At 35.8% G+C, this 23,364-nt stretch overlaps 3 protein-coding genes, 1 long non-coding RNA gene and 1 pseudogene across 5 annotated transcripts in view; 4 read left to right on the top strand and 1 right to left on the bottom strand.

Annotated features, from left to right (window-relative positions):
• Window positions 1-22,877, bottom strand: part of LOC143558578 (H/ACA ribonucleoprotein complex subunit 2-like protein) — an 81,697-nt gene extending 58,820 nt beyond the window's left edge. Inside the window, exon 1 of the mRNA XM_077047394.1 lies at window positions 22,873-22,877. The gene's annotated coding sequence lies outside the window, so the exon portion shown is untranslated. The remainder of the gene's footprint in view (window positions 1-22,872) is intronic.
• Window positions 4,815-6,356, top strand: LOC143558576 (uncharacterized). The gene is made up of 3 exons (XR_013139771.1): window positions 4,815-4,901; window positions 5,925-6,060; window positions 6,152-6,356. It is a non-coding gene; the product is annotated as an uncharacterized LOC143558576 (long non-coding RNA).
• On the top strand, window positions 12,321-15,173 carry LOC143558591 (uncharacterized). The gene is made up of 4 exons (XM_077047406.1): window positions 12,321-12,483; window positions 12,587-13,348; window positions 13,902-14,360; window positions 14,479-15,173. Exons 1-4 carry the CDS (start codon window positions 12,321-12,323, stop codon window positions 15,171-15,173), a joined length of 2,079 nt encoding a protein of 692 aa, XP_076903521.1.
• Window positions 15,240-16,018, top strand: LOC143558590 (uncharacterized). The gene is made up of 2 exons (XM_077047405.1): window positions 15,240-15,641; window positions 15,779-16,018. Exons 1-2 carry the CDS (start codon window positions 15,240-15,242, stop codon window positions 16,016-16,018), a joined length of 642 nt encoding a protein of 213 aa, XP_076903520.1.
• On the top strand, window positions 16,450-18,030 carry LOC143558589 (cytochrome P450 83B1 pseudogene; annotated as a pseudogene). Its single transcript, XR_013139772.1, has 2 exons — window positions 16,450-17,322; window positions 17,419-18,030. The product of XR_013139772.1 is annotated as a cytochrome P450 83B1 pseudogene (transcript).
• Window positions 22,878-23,364: the final 487 nt, after the last annotated feature.

The raw sequence follows: 23,364 nt of genomic DNA, 5'->3' as shown, positions 1-23,364 counted from the left end.
CATGATGCATACGGGTCGGGCCTTGAGCTTTGTCTTGAACTTGTATGCGTAAAAGGCTCGTAGAATGCTCGAAAAGTCCCGGTTTCTTCCTTTCTTTTACCCAAAACCTACAAGATTAATAAATGTACGTAAAACCTATCTAAATCGAGTTAAAACATATAAAATATAATATAATACGTCGATAAAACGTGCGAAAAATACGAGTGTTTTACAACACATCAAACAAAAAACCAGTTAAAAGATTGACCCGGGGGTTTCGAACCCGGGTCTCACGTGTGTCAAGCTCATAACCCAACCAAATGAGCCAGTTACGAAATTCATTTAAGGCATGGAAGTAATTAAAATAAACAGAACTTAGATTCATCTTCTCCAATTGAAACCCTAGGTTTTCAATTGGAGAATTGGTTCCATGAACGCTTAAACCAGGTTAGGGGTTTATTTTATTGGATCAAAACTAATCATATTCATATATTAATTACCCGTTATCGTGTTGTTACGACGGAGAAGACGACCTCGCCGGAGCCGGACTTTGGAAGAACAATTACTGATATTATAGAGTGATTTAAAGAGAAAGAAGGGTATGAGCGAGTTGTACAGTGTCCTAAGCCCCTATTTATACACTCAATTGGAGCGTGTACGCGTTAAATTTGTTAATGGTGATTCTGTGATTTCCGGCGACGATTACGGGCCAAATCCGCGGTTTAAAATTTGTTACAATGTAATTAATAAGTTGATTATGATGCCATATCAATGATATAACGCGTTAAACTAACAAAACGGGTCAACGATTGAGGTTAGGGGGTGTTTGGGACTTTCTGGAGCCGCTGCCGGCGACGGCGGCCGGAAAAACGGACAGGGGGCGGGGTTAGGGTTGGGTTGTTTTTAAAATAATATAATTTAAGTAGTATTTACACTTCGGGTCCCTCAAGTTCTCTAAACATTTTAAATGAGGCTTAATAACTTTTTAAGTTATAAAAAGTATTTAAAGTTTACTTTTTTAACCCTAAACTTTATACTTTCGGTTTTTGGATTATTTACGCGTTTAACTCCCGCGGCTCGATTAACGTTAAGGTTCGGGAATTTATAAACATTTAAATAACAAAGAACAACGAAGAATGAACATTAAATGTCAGGAATCACTTTATTAAAATATATTTAATACATCGAAACGACCCAACGGGTCGGGTTTACAATACGAACAGGAAATCGAAAATTGACGAATGTCACAGCATTCCCTACTTTTGAAAATTTCGTCCCGAAATTAGGTTAAAGAATCCGTATCAAACAAATGGGGATACTTAGTTCGCATTTGGTCTTCCCGCTCCCAAGTAAACTCAGCGCCTCGTTTAGATTCCCAACGAACCTTTACCAAAGGTATACGGCTACGTTTGGTCTCTTTGTCCATGCGGTCCATAATTTCCACCGGCTTCTCAACAAAGTGCATAGATTCATCGATGCGCACTTCATCAAGTGGTATGTGGAGATTTTCCTTGGCTAAGCATTTCTTAAGGTTCGACACATGGAACGTCGGATGAATATTCGCGAGTTCTTACGGAAGGTCAAGAGTATAGGCCACGCTACCAACGCGATTGAGAATTTTGAAAGGTCCAACATATCGAGGAGACAGTTTTCCCTTCTTACCGAAATGAACGACACCCTTCCAAGGAGATACCTTGAGAAGAACACGATCACCAACGTTGAACTCGAGAGGTCGTCGACGATTATCCGCGTAGCTCTTTTGACGACTACGAGCAGCTAACAGATTTTGTCGAATTTGCGCAATTTGATTGGTGGTCTCTTGGACAAGTTCGGGACCGGTGATTTGGGTTTCACCAATCTCATTCCAACAAATCGGAGAACGACACTTACGACCATAGAGTGCTTCGAATGGAGCCATACCGATGCTCGTATGAAAACTGTTATTGTAGGAGAACTCAATCAGATGAAGATGAGAATCCCAGCTTCCAACAAAATCCAGAACACAAGACCTAAGCATATCCTCAAGCGTTTGAATCGTCCGCTCAGATTGCCCATAGGTTTGAGGATGATAGGCGGTGCTAAGGTCCAAACGAGTTCCCAACGCGGTTTGCAGAGATGACCAAAAGTGAGAAGTAAAACGACTATCACGATCGGAAATAATAAGCAATGGTACACCATGACGGCACACGATACGTTGAACATAGATTTGAGCGAGTTGATCAACCGAGAATTTTTCATTGATCGGAATGAAGTGGGCGGACTTAGTCAAATGGTCAACAATAACCCAAATTCCATCGTGGCGGTTTCGAGTGGTTGGAAGTTTAAACACGAAATCCATGGTCACATCTTCCCATTTCCAAATCGGGATGTGCGGTTGCACGAGTAAACCAGATGGTCGCTGATGCTCGACCTTAACTTTAGCGCAAGTAAGGCACCTTGCGACGTACAATGCAATGTCTTTCTTCATACCGGGCCACCAAAATGTGGACCGTAAGTCGAAATACATCTTATCCGCACCGGGATGAATAGAATATCGCGACTTGTGAGCTTCGTCCATGATGAAAGTACGAAGATCGTCACGATTGGGAACCCACAAACGATTAAGGTAATACAACAAACCATCGCGCTTAGTTTCTAGTTGGAGCTCAGCTCCACAAGACATTTCGTCGTGCATATTACCCTCAGTGACCGAGACATGTTGAGCTTCAAAGACTCGGAGTTGGAGATCGGTTTGGACGGTCACACTATGAAGCAAGATAGATTTCACATGAGTTTTTCGGCTAAGGGCATCGGCTACAACATTCGCTTTACCGGGGTGGTAGCGAATTTCGCAGTCGTAATCACTAAGTAATTCGGCCCATCGACGTTGCCGCATGTTTAAATCCTTTTGGTCAAAAATGTGTTGAAGACTCTTGTGGTCAGTGAATACCACACATTTTGTGCCATAAAGGTAATGTCTCCAAATTTTTAACGCAAAAACCATAGCACCGAGCTCGAGATCATGCGTCGTGTAATTCCTTTCATGAACTTTGAGTTGCCGTGAAGCGTAGGCGATGACTTTACCTCGTTGCATAAGGGCACAACCGAGGCCTTGATTAGAAGCATCGCAATAGACAACAAAGTCCTCGTTGCCCTCGGGGAGAGCAAGGATCGGCGCATCGCAAAGCATACGTTTGAGAGTTTGGAATGATTCATCTTGCTTTGGCCCCCACACGAAAGGCTTATCTTTGTGAGTCAAAGCGGTTAGGGGCAAAGCGATCTTGGAAAAATTGAGGATGAAGCGACGATAATAACCCGCGAGACCAAGAAACGAACGAACTTCGGTAGGAGAGGTTGGAGTCTTCCAATTCTTGATGGATTCGACCTTGGCGGGGTCAACGTGAATGCCCTTTTCGTTTACTATGTGCCCCAATAACGGAATTTCGCTCAACCAGAATTCACACTTCGAGAACTTCGCGTAAAGTTGTTCCTTCCTCAAGAGCTCAAGGATGGAATGAAAGTGCTTTGTATGCTCGGTTTTGGACTTAGAATATATGAGGATATCATCAATAGAGACAATCACGAATTTGTCTAAATATGGCTTGCACACGCGGTTCATGAGGTCCATGAATACCGCGGGTGCATTGGTTAACCCAAAGGGCATAACCCTAAACTCGTAATGTCCGTATCGAGTCCAAAAGGCGGTCTTGGGTACATCATCTTCATGCACGCGTAGTTGATGATAACCCAAACGAAGATCAATCTTGGAGAAGCAAGAAGCTCATTGAAGTTAATGAAAATACTTTATAGTCCTATTGTCTTATTAACAATTATACTGATATTTATTTGTAATTCTTAGCATGCTTACTTCCTCAAATATCACCATGTTCAAAGGGTTGGACCTTAATAACTCGAATTTCACACTTCAAGGCAGAGTCATAAGATTATGGAGGACGCCTGTAATAAAGCGTCCTGCTGATACCCATACTGTTGAAATCATACTTATGGACAAGGAGGTATAATAAACTTTTATTACGTATAATAACATACATTTAATACCCGATTCATATTTGATTTAATTTCTGATATTTTTCAAATAATGCTTTTACAGGGTTCGAAGATCCAAGTATCTATTGAGAAACAATATTTGAAATCTGATTTGAAAAAATATCTTCAAGAGGGATTTTCCTTACAAATTTCCGAAGCTTCACTTGCTCGGAATGAAACTTCTGTGAGGTTTTGTGACAATCCCTATAAGGTTATGTGGAATTGGAGCACAAAGGTTAATGCTTGTGCGGATATTGGAGTTCCAAATAATGGCTTGTCATTTGCTTCTTTCCATGATATCAAGTTCTTCAAACTTTCATTCAATGTTTCGATTGGTTAGTAAAATTGTTATTTACTGTTGTTATGTAATAAACAGTTTTTTTTACCTAACATATTAATTATATTTTCTTCAGATATTTGTGGATATCTAACTAATGTCGGTGAAGTAACGCATCGTAAAGTCTTTGGCAAAGATGCAAAGGCCATAATGATGACCATCAATGATATCGAGTGACAATTATTTCATACCTCTTAATATCTATAACTCAAATCATGTATTAATTTATTTTTATTTTTTAATCCAAATGTAACAGGGCCACTGCTTTGGATTTAACCCTGTGGAATGAATATTGCGATCAACTCACTAATTTTAAAAGGAGAATCCAACTATTTAGCCTGTGGTTGTTATCTTACAGCTCACAAAATACAAGGAATGGAGTGGTATTACTTCCCTTTCCAACCACATAATACTAAAATTTATTATTATATCTATAATAATGAAAAAACTAATATGTTTTGACTTATTTTGTAGGTTAAGCATCGTTATCCAATATGTTTCATGGAAGCAAGCTTTTGATCAACACTGAGTTAAAAGAAATTCAAGAATTAAAACAAAGGTTAGCTCGTTTATTGTTATACAATTTAAGAATTCTTTTCATTTATACAATTTTTAGTCTATCATAAATAAATCACTTTAGAACCCGTGTATTACAAACCAATTAAAATTGATTCCATTTAATCACCGATTTAAGATTACGGTCTCAAACTGTTAACTTTACTTTATTGTTATTAACTTATTATTAAACTAAAAGAATGTAGTATTTAAAAAAAAACATAAAAAATATTTAACATAACATTTTAACCGTTATCTTCTGGCGTTTTTTTCTTTTATTTCAAATGCATATTTGATTTTTTTTTTCTTTTATAACAAATATGTTTTTAATAGATCTGTGAAAATAAACATTGTTACTTTTTTTATGTTATCATTTAAATAATTTATTCTTTGATTAGTGCACCTTTAAATAATTATACAAAATATAGTTAAGTACCGAGAATATTATTTAAATACTTTTTTATAGTAATTATGAATGATTGCATATAATGTACGGTATTGTAGAGTAGGGCGTTGTATGCTATGGTGCATACTTTTTTATAGTAATTATAGAAATTATAACTAACAATTAGCAAATAAATTTATATATAAACTGCATTTAGTTGATGTTTTAATTTGATGACTCCATTACTAAAAACATATACTGTCTTCTTTAGTATTTCTTTTAGCTAGACCATTAGTAAAGAAATATATATAAACTACATTTAATTGATCTCTTTATTTTGTTCGCTAACACTTGGTTTGAAATTTGTGTTGAATATTAATTTGTTTTGTGTTAACATACATGTTTGCTTTCTACTTTTTAACATCACCAGTTGGTTTATTTGATCTCTTTGTTTTGTGTTAACATACATGTGTTAAAATCACATATAATAATGATGCCCAATCAAATTAAATATTATGATTTAATATTAGATTGACATGTCATCTCATTATTTTATTTTTTTAGAATTTACAATGTATCATATTTTAGCATATTGTAGATGTATTGTTTTAATCTTTTCGTAATAAATAATTTGTTACACAGCTTGCTTTCAAGGATAGATTGCGGATCAATGTCAAGCCAAAGTCTAAGCTGCGAAACTGTTGTTCACAACATCAACAACGAATTTTTGGTTACGAATGAATTCAACTGTATCGCTGAAATTAATAAATTGAAGAAGGTATTAGTTTACAATTAAAAAGTAATTGATTATTTATATTCTTTATAAACTATGCACATTGATTAATATATTTGGTTACATTTAACTGAAGGTTCAAAACGTGATTCTGCTCGGAACCATTAAATCTATTGAAAAAAAAGATTTATGGTATTATCTTGGTTGCTCTTATTGTATGTGTAAGGTAGATCAGGTGTGGACCCTCGGTCCAAAATCTGATGGATCATCGGAAACCGCTTTAGAATCTGAGATAACTTGTGGGTCGGAGAAGTGTAAAACTAGGGACACATCTATCATTCCGAGGTGTTTTTATGATTTTTTATTTAAATTTGTTTATATATTTACTATGCATTTCTTATAATGAACAACTTCATGTATATTACATTGATAAGTTCTTTTTTATTTTTTTTAGGTTTCGAGTAACAGTAACTTTACAAGACTCTACTGGCGTTTGCTTGTTGACATTGTTTGGCGCAGCAGCAACTAAGCTTTTGAATATTTCTGCAGAAGATCTTATGTCCCTCTATGGCAAAGACCATACTAGCGACGCGTTCTGGCCGTCTGAATTGGAAACTTTAGTTGACAAGAAACTCGCCTTTAAGGTGCAGGTCACAGAATACAATCAAAATAAGTCATCCAATTACTTTAAGGTACTAAAAAGTACTGATGATGTTGAAGTTATTGAGCAGCTTGATAAAAAGTTAAATGAATTGAAGGTGACGACACAAACTTTAATAATTTTACACACTTTATATAATATTTGCTTGCATCATTTTAACTTTGTCAATTTCAAAATTTAGGATGGCTAGTCATTTTCTTTTGACATAGATGATCAACAAATAATAAACCTTAAGGTAATTCTTATTGTATATTAAACTATAATGCTGAAGTGTCTAACCTCAATCTAAAGCAATTAATTTTCATACCTTTTAGGAGTCGGTCTCATTTACTGGTCAAAATGAGACTCCTGGTTCTGTTTCATACAAGGATAGTGGAAAGGTGTTGGCTTTGGTTGGTGGTTCAACAAAAAGGAACCTAAATGAAGTCTATGATGTTGAGGAGTATGAAGCTACTTCATCTACAAAAGCACGTAATAAATCTAAAGGTCTCAATGCTACCTCAACTTAAAAACTTTTGATACCGAAATTGGAGAAAAAATAACTTTTATAGTTGGAAAAGAAATTCAGCTGTTGGATGATTTTAATTTTATTGTTATTTCGGATCATCATGTTTGTTTTGAACAATTAGTCTTTGGCATTTTGGATTATGTTATTGGTTTTGAATAATTATGCTTTGGATTTTATTTGGTGGTTATTTATTAAAGTATGGTTGGATTTATTTTCTTTTTGTCCTGAATTTACTAACTTTCACAATAGTGCTTTGGTCAAATTTTCATTTACATATTTATTTTAATGCATTATGATAGTTAAAAGATCCTAAAAATACTAAAAAATGTTATTTTTTATGTACAGTACCTATGCATGATTACATGACGCCAATTCCAAATCGCAAACGTCCATACATGAGATTTACATTACAAGGTTAAGTCTTATTATTGTTTAAATTATTTTTTCATATAAATTATTTTCAAAAATCAATATCCTTAATTTTGGTTACTTTTCAAAATCCACTACAGATTTACTTAATGTCTCTAATACTACAAATGCCAAGGAACAACGCAACAGGAGAAAGATGAAAATGGATTCTAAGAGACAGAAATCATATTCAAATAATCTAAACAATGGTTTGCCAACAAATTTCAAAGGTACGTTGTAGAATACAAATATTCATCATATTATCTTTTTGAACTAATTTTGGATTTTCAACAAAATAATTTTTCTATAATTTATACTAATTTTGGATTTTCATCATAATAATTTTGGGTAATCTTATTATTTTTTAACTAATTTATTGTAGGAAATGACAACATTCAATTTGGCTTAATATCGCCACTTGAAAATAGATGTATGTCTTCGCAAAAAGAAAATATGCTTGGCATATCAAATGAGGTGACCCCCCAAAGGACACTACCTAATAATTCATTCACAGATGCTAGAAGTCATTTTTCAGACATTACAAACGGTATTCTTTGTTTTACTATATCAAAACTTATACTAATTTGGCCCGTTTGAGTATTTATCGATTTTTATTTTGCAGCTAAATCAAATTTCAATAACAAATCGACTACGTCCACAAACTATAAAAGTCCTTTAGCTGTTGTTAAAACTTTTATAACTTCCACTACAAATCTTTATCCGCAAAACTCTCCAAAAATACTTGAACCTGGTAAGTATTAATTTTATTAATTAACACATGTTTAAGTTAATTTCTATAACAAAAGAATTATGTCTTAATTTTATAGAATGCTATATCTAACCATTACTTATGTTTTATAAAAGAATTATGCCTTTATATATCTTTTGTAATACATACAGGTTCAGGCATTGTCATGGATAATACGAATTACAAAGAGAAACGCAAAGATAGGAGAATCATTTTGGATTCTAAAAGAGAGAAGTCTGTTTCCAATCAATCAAGCCACCGACTAAATAGCCGTTCTCTGATTTTAAATAAAGCTCAAGTTTCCAAGGGTATGATAGATCTACTTATGTTAATATTTTATTCTATAATATTTTATTTTTAATTAATTAGTCGTCAATTTAATTTTACAGGTAGATCAAATTACAATAATGTTTCAACGGATGCAATTTCGAAAGGTATACTTTAAGCAAATTGTATATCCTATTATTTGTCTATATATACTTTTTTTTTCATTTTAAATATTTTTTGTTACAGATTACTTGGATCATGGTGATCAAAGTGTTGAAGGTGAAGTATGCCATGTGAAACTTTGGGCAAGTGAAGCAAAACACTCTAAAAAAATGAGCAGTTTAACATGTTACTTCTTATGTTGCCATTACGGGAAAGTTGAGCTTCCAGATTATAAAGAAGCGCCTCAATGTTATCAAAATCTTTTTACTGGTGTTGATCAGAAGAGCAAGTTATTCATGAAGAACATACGACGTTACAACTCTATGTTTTCTTTTACTTCTATGGGTGGCAAAATTGACAAATCTATTAATAGAGGTAATGCTCCTCCAATATTTATGTAAGGCCCCGTTACCGGTAGCCCTACTTTCGTGTTGGATTTACTCATAAACACAGTTCTATAAATAATTTAATTAAAACATTTACGCGGAATATAAAACTTTCATAAAACTTTACATAATTCATAACTTGTCTCAAAACATCCTTTGTCTTTCAACGTTAAAGCATTAAAATTAAAACATCATAAGTCTTCAGATGCCAGATTCTTGTTCAGTGCCATGTGTCTCCTCAAGCGAGCTGCCTCATCCTACTCACCTGCGTGCATACTAAAAGTCAGCTACGCTGAGTGAGTTCTATTTAATCACATAATCATACAATACATTCTTACGCTTCATACTTAATCTCTTACTTTCTTTCATATACACCTAAGTGCTTTTACTTTCATTTTTACTTTCATACTTTCTTTACATTCATAATCATACGTTCATTTTCACCTTCATGCTTTCCTTACATACAAGATCATACTTTTTAAATAGCCTTTCGCCCTATAACCTCACAGATATTATAAGGGTCTGGTCCCTAGTTTTCGAATATTAGAAGGGTTCGATTTCCTAACATCACAGATATTATAAGGGTCTGGTCCCTAACATCACAGATATTATAAGGGTCTGGTCCCTAGTTTTCGAATATTAGAAGGGTTCGATTCCCTAACATCACAGATATTATAAGGGTCTGGTCCCTATCATCACAGATATTATAAGGGTCTGGTCCCTAGTTTTCGAATATTAGAAGGGTTCGATTCCCTAACATCACAGATATTATAAGGGTCTGGTCCCTATCATCACAGATATTATAAGGGTCTGGTCCCTAGTTTTCGAATATTAGAAGGGTTCGATTCCCTCTTCGTTACCATACAACCATGCATCATACCTCGAGTATTAGTAGGGCTCGGTACCCTTTTCGTAACCATACAACCATACATCATACCTCGAGTATTATTAGGGCTCGGTACCCTTTTCGTAACCATACATTATCATTTCTTTCTTCTATTATCTCTATCATGCTCATACACATAAACATACATAACATACTTACGTTATACCTAGCGTTACAACCTGACAGTACGTGCAATATCCGAAGATCGTTCACGTACTATCAAGCAATCATTCATACATTTCACATTATCCACATAAGGCATACACTTATCTCTTAGGATAAGTGTATTAACAAACATATTGAGTATGCACACAGCCCCGAAAACGTAACACATAAATGGGGCTAGAAACTCACCTGAACACGGTTACGTTCTCCGTTGATCGTAATCCCTTTCTTCAGTTGTGTACGGCTGACTGTATAACAAGTATACATATCAATTTAACTATCACTACTTATAACATCTTTCTAGTCTTAATTACTACCCACAACGAACGGGGGTCCGGGGGCAGCGCCCCTGGCAGCGGGGTCTAGGGGCGGCAGCCCCTAGCAGGGTCCAAGGGGCAGAGCCCCTGGCTGGGGTCGAGCTGACTTGGCTTCAGGCGAAGTTCTCATCAGGTGAACTTGGCCTCAGGCGAAGTTATCATCAGGCGAACTTGGCCTCAGGCGAAGTTACCAGTTAGGCGAACTTAACTTTACAGCGAAGTTGCAATCAGGCGAACTTAGCTTGCAGGCGAAGTTCATCAGGCGAACTTAGCTTGCAGGCGAAGTTCGTTGCTTTGAAGGCGAAGTTGCCCAGATGAAGGCGAAGTTGCCCAGACAGCCGCTGTTTTAGCTTTTGATCGGCATTTCGAGCGATTTTAACACCCTTGCTATGGTTCAATATCACCCACCACGCTACCCGGCCATTTTCGGTCGTTTATACACTAAAAAGCTTGGATCTTTAAACTTCAAAGATCAAGAACCATACCTTTTTGGGCTTGTTTGGATCTCGTTTACTTGCTTAATCACAACCAACCGCTCTCTCTTTCTCGTACCTCGCTCTCCCTCTCCTCGGCTGCCGCCGGCGGTTGTGGGTGGTGTGTATGTTATGGAGTGTTTTTAGGAAAATGATGGAAATGAAAGTATTTTGGGGTTTTGGGGGTATTTATATCCCTGAAATCCCATTCTCATTTAACACATCTCAATTAATCCAAGTCCAAGACCCGCTCCTTACCCGATATTAATTAATTACGCGAAATCACTAAACATAACTTCCTTTATTCATCATTAGAATTTTAGGATGTTACAATTTAGGTTGAGCGGACAAAATTATCATTCTATGGGAAGTCTTCTTCCAGTAAGAGGTTCAAAACCAAAGTTCTCTCAACTATATATATATGATACCGAAAATGAAGTTTCCAACAGAAGAGGTGTTTTCGGGTACGATTTACTCTTACTTTGTTTTAAACAATATTCTCGAATTCTGTTGATATTTATACTTAACTAATAATATCTTTTTTCAGTTATTCAACTATTGCGTCCACATCCTCTGATGATAATGATGATATTGAACTTATCAATTATTTGAAGATCATGTTAGATTCGAACAACGTGTTGGTTCAAACTTATCGTATGGTGAGAGATTGTTTTAAAGATAATCCTCAGGCGGAAGTAAGGTTACGCCTTATTGGAGATAGACAACAAGATGGTAGGACATATAACTTACCTACATTTTCTGAAGTGGCTGCTTTGATTGTTGGAGACATTGGTGACTGTCTTGAAAAGAGAGATATTGTTGTTAATACTCAAGAAGGATCATTAAAACGCATAAGTGAACTTCATCCTTCATATATGCCGCTTCAATATCCTATTTTCTTTCCATACGGTGATGACGGTTATAGGGTTGACATATATCATAGAGCTGTTATTGAGATAAACAAAAACAAAAGAGGGCGATTGACAATGAGGGAATTCTTTGCATATAGAATTCAAGACAGAACAAATAATTTCTCATTGATTACAAATGGAGGAAGGCTCTATCAACAACTTTTAGTTTATGCATATACGTCAATTGAAAGCGAGAGGTTGTTTTATATGCGATGCCAACAGAAAAATCTTAGATGTGAGTCATATGAAAAGTTAGTTAACCTGCATAACTCTGGAAATTTTGATATATCTAGCATTGGACGACGTGTACTTCTGCCTTCTTCATTTACGGGTGGTGCACGCTACATGAGGGAGAACTACTTAGATGTTATGGCGATATGCAAGTGGTTTGGATACCCGGATTTTTTATTACCATGACTTGCAATCCAAAATGGCCAGAAGTTAAAAGATTTTTTAACCACAAAAACCTGAAAGCTGAAGACAGACCTGATATATTGTGTAGACTGTTTAAAATTAAACTTGACTCATTTGTCACAGACTTAAAGGAGGGTTCGTTGTTTGGGAAAGTTAAAGCAGGTATGATACTATGCTCTTTTAATATATATTTGATTTAACGAATAAATTTTAGAAATACACTTTCTAATAACAATGTTTTTAATGATATAAATTTTGACTGCAGTTGTTTACACGATAGAGTTTCAAAAGCGTGGATTGCCTCATGCTCACGTTTGTGTCTTCATGCACCATGATTACAAGATTAATAATGCTGACAAGATAGATTCGTTTATTTCTGCTGAGCTTCCTAACAAGCAAGAAGATCCAGATTTGTATGACCTTGTAAGCGAGTTTATGATTCATGGGCCATGTGGTGCTGAAAACATGAGTTGTTCATGCATGATTAATAAAAAGTGTTCAAAAAACTTCCTGAAAAGTTTTTCCGACCACACTTCTGTTGATTCGAATGGATTCCCTGTATACAGGAGGCGTGAAGATGGAGTTTTTGTTAAAAAGTCTTATGTAAACCTAGATAACAGAAGCATTGTTCCGTACAACCCGAAACTTTTAAAAAGATATCAGGCACACATAAATGTTGAGTGGTGCAATCAATCAGGGTCGATAAAATATTTGTTTAAATACATCAACAAAGGTCCAGATAGAGCAGCTGCTTTCTTAGAGCAAGGCGGTGACACAGAAGATGTTCCTGAACAACCGGTTGACGAAATTAAAGAATATTATGATTGTCGATATGTGTCTGCCTATGAAGCTTCATGGCGTATATTTTCATACGAGGTCCATTATAGAACACCATCTGTTGTTAGACTTCCATTTCATCTCCCCAGACAACAACAAATTGTTTATGGTGAAGATGAATATATTGACGATGTCGTCGACAAAGCATCTATTTCAGGATCAATGTTCAGAGATTGGATGACCATAAACGGTATGTATCCAGAAGCTCGAAAGCTCTCTTATGTCAAGTATGTTTTCTTTTTACAAAGACGGACATCTATTTTCAAGTGACGATGTTAAGCGACGATGTTAAGCCTACTTGAACGTTGTCCTTATCTACACTAAATTAGTTAGAAAATCAAAATTATTATAATGAAAATACAAAATTACTTTAAATTGTTAAAAATTATGATACGAGCATACAAAATTAGTTCATAAAAATAATATGATGAATATTTATAGTCAACAACGCACCTTTGGTATTTGTTGGCAAACAAAATTTGGTAATTAATTGAATTTTATTTGTCTCTTAGAATCCAATTTCATTTTCCTTTTTTTGCATTGTTCCTTAGCATTTTTAGTATTAGAGACATTAAGTAAATATGTGGTGGATAAATAAAACTATCTAAAATTATTAAAAGGGTATTTTTGAAAATAATTTATATGAAAAAAGAATTTAAACGAAAAAAAGAATTAACACTATAATGTAGTCTTAATGTATGGACGTTTTCTATTTGGAATTGACGTCATGTAATCATGCATAGGTGTGGATCCAGAAGCTCGAAAGCTCTCTTATGTTGAATTTCCTTCCCGTTTCGTTTGGAAAACTCAAGAAAGGAAATGGCAACGAAGAAAAAAAGGTTGTTCGATTGGTAGAATTCATTCTGTTTCACCTGCAGCTGGCGAAGGATACTATCTACGAATTCTATTAAATAAAGTCAGAGGTCCTACAAAATTTGAGGACATTCGCACAGTTAATGGTAACATCCTTCCGACCTTTAGAGACGCGTGTTATGAGCTTGGTCTTTTAGACGATGATAATAAGTATATCGAATGCATTGTGGAAGCAAGCAATGCCGGTACCGGGTTTTACTTAAGAAATTTATTTTGCACAATGCTAACGTGTGGAAGTTTATCGAGACCTGAAATTGTTTGGGAGAAAACATGGAATTATTTGGCAGAAGATATTATTCACAAACAACAGCAGCTTTTGGATTGTCTGGGTATTATTTTTTTAACAATAATATTAATATAAAAATGTCTAGCTGTTTTGTTTTTTTCTTGTCTTATGTGTTGATCTTTGCAAAGAATGAATGTGGTTATTTTGTTATTAAATTGCAGGACTATCAATTAACGAGGAGCAAATCAAGAATTTGACTTTGCTTGAGATTGAGAAAATTTTGCTTTGTAACAATTCCTCATTAAGAAGATTTAATACAATGCCGTTTCCCGATCTTGAAGCTGTGGACTCTGAAAATAATCGACTTATTATTGAAGAGACGTGTTATGATCGTGAAAGTTTACAGCATGAGTTTGATACTCTTTTTGTCTCACTTACAGATGAACAACGCGCTGTTTATAATGAAATAAATAAGGCTGTTGAGAAAGAAAAAGGTGGTGTGTTTTTCGTTTATGGATATGGAGGAACCGGTAAAACATTTCTATGGAAGACGTTAGCATCATCGGTCAGATCTAAAGGCCTTATTGTCTTAAATGTTGCTTCCAGTGGCATTGCTTCGTTATTATTGACCGGTGGCGAAACAGCTCATTCCCGGTTTAAAATTCCAATCAATCTAACTGAGGATTCTATTTGTTCTTTTGATCCTCAAAGCGAAGTTGCAGATTTAATCAAACAAACCAGTTTGATTATTTGGGACGAAGCCCCAATGATTCACAAGCATGCATTTGAAGCTCTGGATCGAACTTTTAAGGACATTTTAAAAAGTGATAGCCTCTTTGGTGGTAAGGTTGTCGTGTTTGGAGGAGATTTTAGACAAATATTCCGGTTGTTACTAATGGAAGCAGACACCAAATAGTGAATGCGTCTCTAAGTTCGTCCTACATCTGGAAAAATTGCAAAGTGCTTAAACTTACAAAAAAATATGAGGTTAACTGTTGGAAGTAAAGATCTGAACATTGAGGAAACTAGATTATTTGCTGAATGGCTTTTAAAAATCGGGGAAGGAAAACTTGGTGGTCCAAATCATGGTGAAGTGCATATAGATATTCCTCATGATATTCTTATTAAAGATTCTGTTGATCCGACTTCTGCTTTAATTGAATTTGTTTATCCGTCAATACTTCAGAACTATACGAAGAAGGATTTTTTTCAAGAAAGAGCCATACTAGCACCAAAAAACGAAGTTGTTCAAGAGATTAATGATATGCTACTAGCAACGTTTCCTGGAGAGCATAAGGAATACCTAAGTTTTGATAGTATTGACAAGTCAGAATCTGTAAATGAAGACTTTGATCCTGGCTTATACTCACCCGAGTTCTCAATGGTTTAAAGTTTCCTGGTTGTCCTAACCACCAGTTGATACTAAAAGTTGGTGTCCCGGTTATGTTGCTAAGAAATATTGATCAGAAGAATGGTTTGTGTAACGAAACAAGGTTAATAGTAAAATCTCTTGGTAACCAGGTTATAGAGATAGAGGCTGTATCAGGCAGTGAGATTGGCAAAGGTCATGCTATACACAGAGTTACTTTGAATCCAAGTGATAAAAAGTTTCCATTCAAATTCAACAGAAGAAAGTTTCCGCTTTCTGTATGCTTTGGACGATTAACAAGAGCCAAGGGCAATCTCTTTCCAGGGTTGGTTTGTTCCTCCGATGTCCTGTTTTTCCCCATGGACGATTATATGTTGCGTTATCCAGGGTAACCAGCAGACGTGGTCTTTAAACTTTTGATATTGGATGATGAAGGGAATACTAGTGATAAAACAACGAATGTTGTATATAAAGAGATTTTCTCAAATTTGTAAATTTAAGACTCTAAACTGGTTATTGTTTTTAATATGTATTTAATTTGTTTTTCCCTTTAATTTTGTATCTTTATTTCAAATAACGAACTTTATTAAGCTTTATCATTTGAAAATTCTCGTGTATTACACGGGTTCAAAAGCTAGTAGTAGTAGTAGTAGTAGTAGTAATAATAATAATAATTCATCTTGTTTCCTAATGTCAATTGGGCATTCATACAGCCTGTTGATGATAATATTTCGGTTTCTTGTGTCTGTCTTCTTCCCCGACTGAAAAATATATAAATCCTGGTCACCTTGTGTCATGCAATGTATAACCAGCAGTGCTATCCATGGCTCCATTTCTCATCATACCATTAGCTCTCCTTGTCTTCTTACTCTTCCTCCTTCCCATTAGTATAAGGTTTCTATCAAATACCCGCCCTCTACCTCCAGGTCCACCTGGATTACCAATACTCGGAAACCTGCACCAGCTAGACACCTCAGACATCTCCGACTACCTATGGCGTATTTCCAAACGTTATGGCCCTTTAATGTCCCTTCGCCTTGGACACGCCCAAACTCTAGTTGTTTCTACTGCAGAAATTGCCAAAGAAATCTTGAAAACCAATGATTTGGTCTTCTGCACGAGGCCGGTTTTAACAGGCCAGAAGAAGTTATCATACGATAACAATGACATCGCCTTTTCACCGTATAATGAATATTGGAGACAGATGAGAAAGACCTGCACCATTCATCTCTTTTCATTGAAACAAGTTAGCTCGTTTCGTTCTGTTCGTGAAGAAGAGGTGTTCGAGATGATTGAGAACATCAAGACTCAAAGTTCAAAGAAACAAGTAGTGAATTTAAGTAAAACTGCTATGGTTCTCACCAATAATATTATTTGTAGGGTTGCTTTTGGGAAGAGACCTCAAGAAGGGACACGATTTGAGGAGCTTATGTTAGAGTGTCAAGCGATGTTTATTAACTTCTTTTACAGGGATTATTTTCCTTTAATGGGATGGCTTGATAAACTCAATGGAAGCATTGCCAGACTCGAAAAGACCTTCAGAGACATGGATGAGTTCTATCAAAAAGTAATTGATGAACATCTAGATCTAAACCGACCAAGCAAAATGCAAGATGATATGGTTGATATCTTGCTCAAACTCAAACAAGATTCTTCAACTGACCTAACTTTTGATCATATAAAAGGCGTACTCATGGTGAGCACGAATTTCACTTTCGTTCCAAAATTCAGATTAATATCTACAGTTGTATATGATATGAGTTATGACTATGCTGTTTTTTAAATTATGCAGAATATCTTGTTAGGGGGGACAGAAACAAGTGCTTCCTCAGTTACATGGGCGATGGCTTTGCTCATGAAAAACCCTAGTACTTTGAAGAAACTTCAAAAAGAAGTGAGGGAAGCAGTAGGAAATAAAGGGAAAGTAGATGAAGATGATCTATATAAACTTGACTATCTAAAAGCAGTAGTAAAAGAGGCGCTTAGACTATACCCAGTCTTACCACTTTTAGTCCCTCGTGAATCTAGAGACCAATGCGTTTTAGAGGGATACGAGATACCAAAGAAGACTCTGGTGTTTGTGAACGCATGGGCAATAGCACGAGATCCTAAATGAACGACCTGAAGAATTCGAGCCAGAGAGGTTCATGGGCAGCAATGTCGACTATAAAGGGAACAATTTTGAGTTGATCCCATTTGGGTCTGGTAGGAGAGGTTGTCAGGGATGTTGTTGGGAGCTATGACGCTGGAGTTGGCGCTTTCAAATCTTGTTTATTCATTTGATTGGGGATTGCCTGAAGGGACCAAAGACATTGACACTTCGAAAACAGCTGGGGCTGCAATACATAAAAGGATAGCACTCCAACTCATGGCCGAAGTTCCCGGTGATGCCTGCCATTATTAAGGGGAGTGAGGAGTGCGCACCACTTAAAGACGGTCGTTTCGGACCTGGGATTGGTGTATAAACTCTCCCATACTTCTTTTTTACTTTTGGCTTTGAAGTTGCATGTTTTAACAATAAAAGGGTATCTCCATTAATGCACATGCATGAAATGATGCACCAAAAAAGATTTAAATTTGGAAGTTAAATTTTCTTTAACACTACTGTTAGTTCGGATGCTTTTGTTTGGGCACATGGTGTGACTCCCTGTTTTCAACCCTCATTTGTTGGAAACAATTGTGATAAACAGCAGCTAGCAAAGCACAAGATTCTAACAAGAATATGAATGACTTTAAAAAGTGAACTCGTTGTTTTATTGATTGCAGTACATAACAAAGAAGTGAGAGCTTTAAATAAGCAACGAAACAACGGCTTAGACTGTCCATAGTGGTGGCACTTAATGGCACGCCACCTTCTTTTCATTGGCTGGAACATGGTTGGAACAAAGTCAACCCCCTCCCAGCGCTATGCACAAAATAGCCAAGCCCAAATTTGCCCCCCTAACGCCCCGGGTGGTGTTGTGGCGCTATGCAAGCCCAAAACGCCCCACTACAGACGATCTTAGAGAGTTAAAGACAAAAGAGACTGACTACGTTACAAATAGCCACCCACTATATTTTAAGTTCAATTAATAGAAGACGGTTTGACATTCTTGTGCTGAGTTATTAAATGCATGACTGATTAATAAGTATACTTTGATTTATTCGGCATGTTTCTAAAGCTTACAAATTAAGAGGCTCCAAAATTCACTAAGAGGCGTCTTTTAATTAATGAACCAAACACATCGTACCTTTCACCAATTCAAAGTTAGTTTCTTAATGAAATTATTAAGAGGCTACCAATCAGTCCCTTAATCAAATAACAAGTGATAAGACTGCCAACTAGTTCAATGTGCATTACTTGATTTGAATCACCCTTCAATGTCCTTCCTTAATTTAAAACTCTTAACCCCAAACGATGCATGAAATACACGAACTTTTCCGAGACAAGGTCTTGGTCATGATCCCAACTAACTGATGACTAGTGTTGCAAAATTCCGAACTGATCATCGACTTGTTCTTGAGACACCACTATCAAGCAAAGCACTAGTCATCAGTTAGCATCGGCAATTGGGTTTTGGAAGAAGTGAAATGATAATGGAATTTTAGACTTATGTAGCGTCCGACTTATCAAATAATAAATAAAGAGATATATTTATATGGTGCTTTTATTATGTCATGGTTTTAAAATAGATAATAATTAAAATTTAGATATAGAAATTAAACATAGACTTAAGTAGGGAGTGTGGGCGTAAGATCCATGGGTTTGAAGTATAAAGCTCCTTAATCCTCCATAAACCCTATATCTCACATTCCATGCTACCCTAACACACACCTCGATCTCCATAACATTTAAAACAAGATTTAAAACGAGTTCCAACCGTTGAGTATTGTCCGTGTTAAGAAACGAGGAAGATCTAGACTTAGTATTGTACAAGATTCATGTTTGAATCAAGTGTATGTTTTACGCATAAAAGCTTATTCGTTTATGTTTGGTTCGTTAGGGATTTTAATATCCGTTCTATAAATAAATAGAAGATCGAGCTTTAATCGAACGATAGTTTGGATCCTTGAGTTATAATAATAATAATAATAATAATAACAACAACAATAACAACGTTATTAAGTAATAATAATTAGAAATAATAACAACAATATAATGAGGGAAATGGAACAAAGGATCCGGTAAACAGAGTATATAGGGAGTTGGATTGAGACTATTACAGTTCAGCTCCAACAGTTTGGTGGTTAAATCACAGCCTTGTGAACCGACCTTTTAGGGTTCGAGTCCCGAGATTTGCATTGTTTTTGCGAATTGAACTGAATGCAAGTTAGAGCCTGGGTTCGAATCCCGATATTTGCATTGTTTTTGCGAATTGAACTGGATGCAAAGAGCCTGGGAATAGAGGTGCACAAAAAACTCGAACCCGAAACTGGGTCAAAAAAAACCTAGAACCGGGTTTTAATACCCGGGTTTTTAATACCCGACCCTACCCGTAGGGTGTGAATAGGGTATGCATTGCAGTACCAAAACCCATAGCCAGAGTCGGACCCGATTTGTACACAGTAATACCCGAAAACCTAAACCGGTTCCATACCCGAAACAGGGTTTTTCCAATACTCAAAACAAGGTTTTCCAAATACCCAAACTATACCCGAAAAATACACATAAAAAGTGCAACCCCTTACAAAATCTAATCTATACCCAAAAAATACCCGGAAAAAACTAGAAAAAACCAAAAAATAGGGTTTTTAATACCCGTAAATAGGGTATTCAAATACCCGGTTTTAGAATACCAAGTTCTATACTCGACCTAACCTGATGCATAGGGTATGGTTTTTAGAGACAATACCCGACCCGACCCAGGTATTGCCAATGCCTGATTTTCCAATACCCGGTCATACCTAAACCCAGTTCCATACCTAGAACCGGGTATTTGAAAAACCCGATTTGTGCACCTCTACCTGGGAATGCGATGCAAGTTAATGCCTGGGAATGTGGGATGCGAGTTGAGGCCCAATTACGAGATTGGGCCTAAATGCGAATTGAGGCCCAGCCCAGTTGCGAGATTGGCATGCAAGATTGGACCTGAATACGAGTTTAGGCCCAGATGCGAGATTAGACTGAATGCAAGTTGACATGGATGCGAGTTGGGCCTACACATGCGAGTTGGCTTGCCTATGCGATTCTAGGCTTGCAAATGTGAGTTTGGGGACTTGCTATTTAAAAGTAACTTTATTTTAACACCGTTAAGTCAAATAAACCAAGGAAACAAAAGTTAGGCAGGTTTAACTAACATGATCCTTTACCTAAGCTAACCTCGTTAGTTGGGTTAAGCCAGTTTAAGGAATCTTAATGAAAGAAAACCATGTTAGATCCGTATAAAGGGAAGTGCATATGACACGAAGAGTGATATGATTGGTTAATCGTAATTGGTCACTCTTATTAACTGTTTACCTTATTATTCTTGTACTAAATGGTTACTAGAGTGATAACGTTTGTGTTTTCCCTTATAGAATACAAATGGCTGGTGCAAGAAGAGAGCGTGGAGGAGGTTGTACAAGGCGCCGTGGTAGACAACCTGTCACCCAGTCGCCTTCAAAAGAATTGATTGCTAATTCAAGGGATGAAAACAGGGTAACTGCTCAAGAGCATAGTGGTAATGATGGGTATCGAATCGATCCTACTATTCAAGCTACATTGCTCAAGGTGTGGTTAATGCAATGAAAGACGCGCATTCAGAAAAGTCTATTGGAAGTAACGTCAAAAATACCAAGCAGACTAGGGGAGATGCTGAGAAGAATGATGAGGCTGGAAAGACCGACTCGAGTGAGGTCCGGTCTGATAAGGTTTATAAGAAGGAGAAGGGTCGCGGTGGGTGCACCTACAGGTTGTTTAAGATTTGTGACCCACCGAAGTTAACCAGTATGAGGGACGCAATAGCTACTCTCTAATGGATAACTGCTATGGATAAAGTTATCCGAATTGGTGAATGCCGTCTCGATCAAGCGGGGGGATTTGCTACCCGGTTGTTTGATGATGAGGCTCTTTTCTGGTGGGAGACGGTTGAGCAGAGAAAGAATCTGGGAGATATTAAGGCTATGAGTTGGAATGATTTGAAAGAGATGGTAATGAAAGGTTTCTATGGTGACGCAGAGCACTATAAAAGAAGCGATCATTAGGGACTAAAGTATCAAGGACTAAAATATCAATCTCAAGTACACAGTATCTGCGACAGATTTCTTAGTTACTGATAATATTGTGTGTTGGTTCATATGTGACTTATGTTAGAGACTAATAATACATTGCTAGTATTTTGGCATCTTATTTGAGACTAAATTTTAGTAACAAATATGTTTCAACAATATAAAGTTTTGGAGGTAAACTTATTGGCGACTAACTTTCAGTCCCAAATACTTTATCTCTGTAATGAAAAATAATGAAAATGTATGTGCGACTAATATCCAGTCTCTAATATCGAGGGAACATATTTAAGACTGAAAATTAGTTTTTGATATCCTCAAAAACGGATCAAATTAGAGACTGATATTTAGTCTTAACTCCTTTTGCGTATGGAAGGATTAAGAATTGTAGTCTCCAACATAATTAGCAATTAGCACACATTCTACCATTTTAAGGAAAGTATCGGAGACTGTAAATTAGTTATATATATCTTCTAAGCAATCTTATTCGAGACTGATATTTAGTTTGCTAAGAATTTTGCAAATGAAATAAATTGGGACTGACATTCAGTCTACAATAACTAAGACATTTTCTTTCGTTTCAAGGAAATATACTAGAAACTGAAAATTAGTCCTGCCAATTACTTTAAGAGACCTCATTGTAAAACTAGGAAAAAAAATCGGTTAAACAAACTGACTTGAAGTGTGTGTATATATATATATAATATGTTTATATTAAAGTATTTTATTATTTTAGAATTATCTTTGAAGTATTTTTTTAATTTGTATTATATTAAAATATTTAATATCCGATTTTTATTCAATATTAAAAATATAGTTTTTCCTCTTTCCCTTTTATCCGAAACAAGTCCTAAATCCAAATTTTAGTTGAGTTTTTTTTCTAAAATAGTGTACTTAAAAATAATAATTACTAAAATTGGTGTAGTTTAAGATGGATAGAAAAATAGTACATGAGTGGGATTTTGATTAAAGGAACAAAGGGGAGATACATGTTACTGTTTCACTCATAAATAATTGATAAATATTAAACCTTTTTGGAATTTAAAACCCAATTCAATGATGAATGCTTTGAATAACTGGAAATCTTAAAAATGTTTATTTTTTAATAATTACAGAATGATTGAAGATTATTACAATATCAGTTTTTTGTTGAAAATGGAAGTCAGATATCTAATTAATGAAGTTGAAGATTTTATCATTCATTTACTTTATGGCATCTCTTAATAAGAAATTGCAAAGATGTGACGAGATAACGATGTGGGTGTTTGGTGATAAAGTTAGTGTTAGATACTATGGTGACAGCGGTGATCACTGGAGATGACGGTGGTAGCCGGATGGAGATCATAGAGAGGGAAAAAGTGAGGTTAGAAGGAAGGAATGAAGTGGGTGGGACCGACATGGGTCCTAACAAGAATAGAATAATTTGGAAAAGATGATAAACAATCATAATATTAGAAGAGTATAATCAAACAAATTTGTCTATTACAATAAAACATATATATATATACAAGAATCGAAAACTAATTCTAGAAATACATTTAATTACAAATATATG

The sequence above is a fragment of the Bidens hawaiensis genome, unplaced genomic scaffold (genome assembly GCF_021521415.1).
Source record: "Bidens hawaiensis isolate Kalapana, Puna unplaced genomic scaffold, B.hawaiensis_p1.1 tig00019558_1, whole genome shotgun sequence".
NCBI lineage: Eukaryota > Viridiplantae > Streptophyta > Magnoliopsida > Asterales > Asteraceae > Bidens > Bidens hawaiensis.
This window is presented reverse-complemented; position numbering and strand designations above follow the sequence as displayed.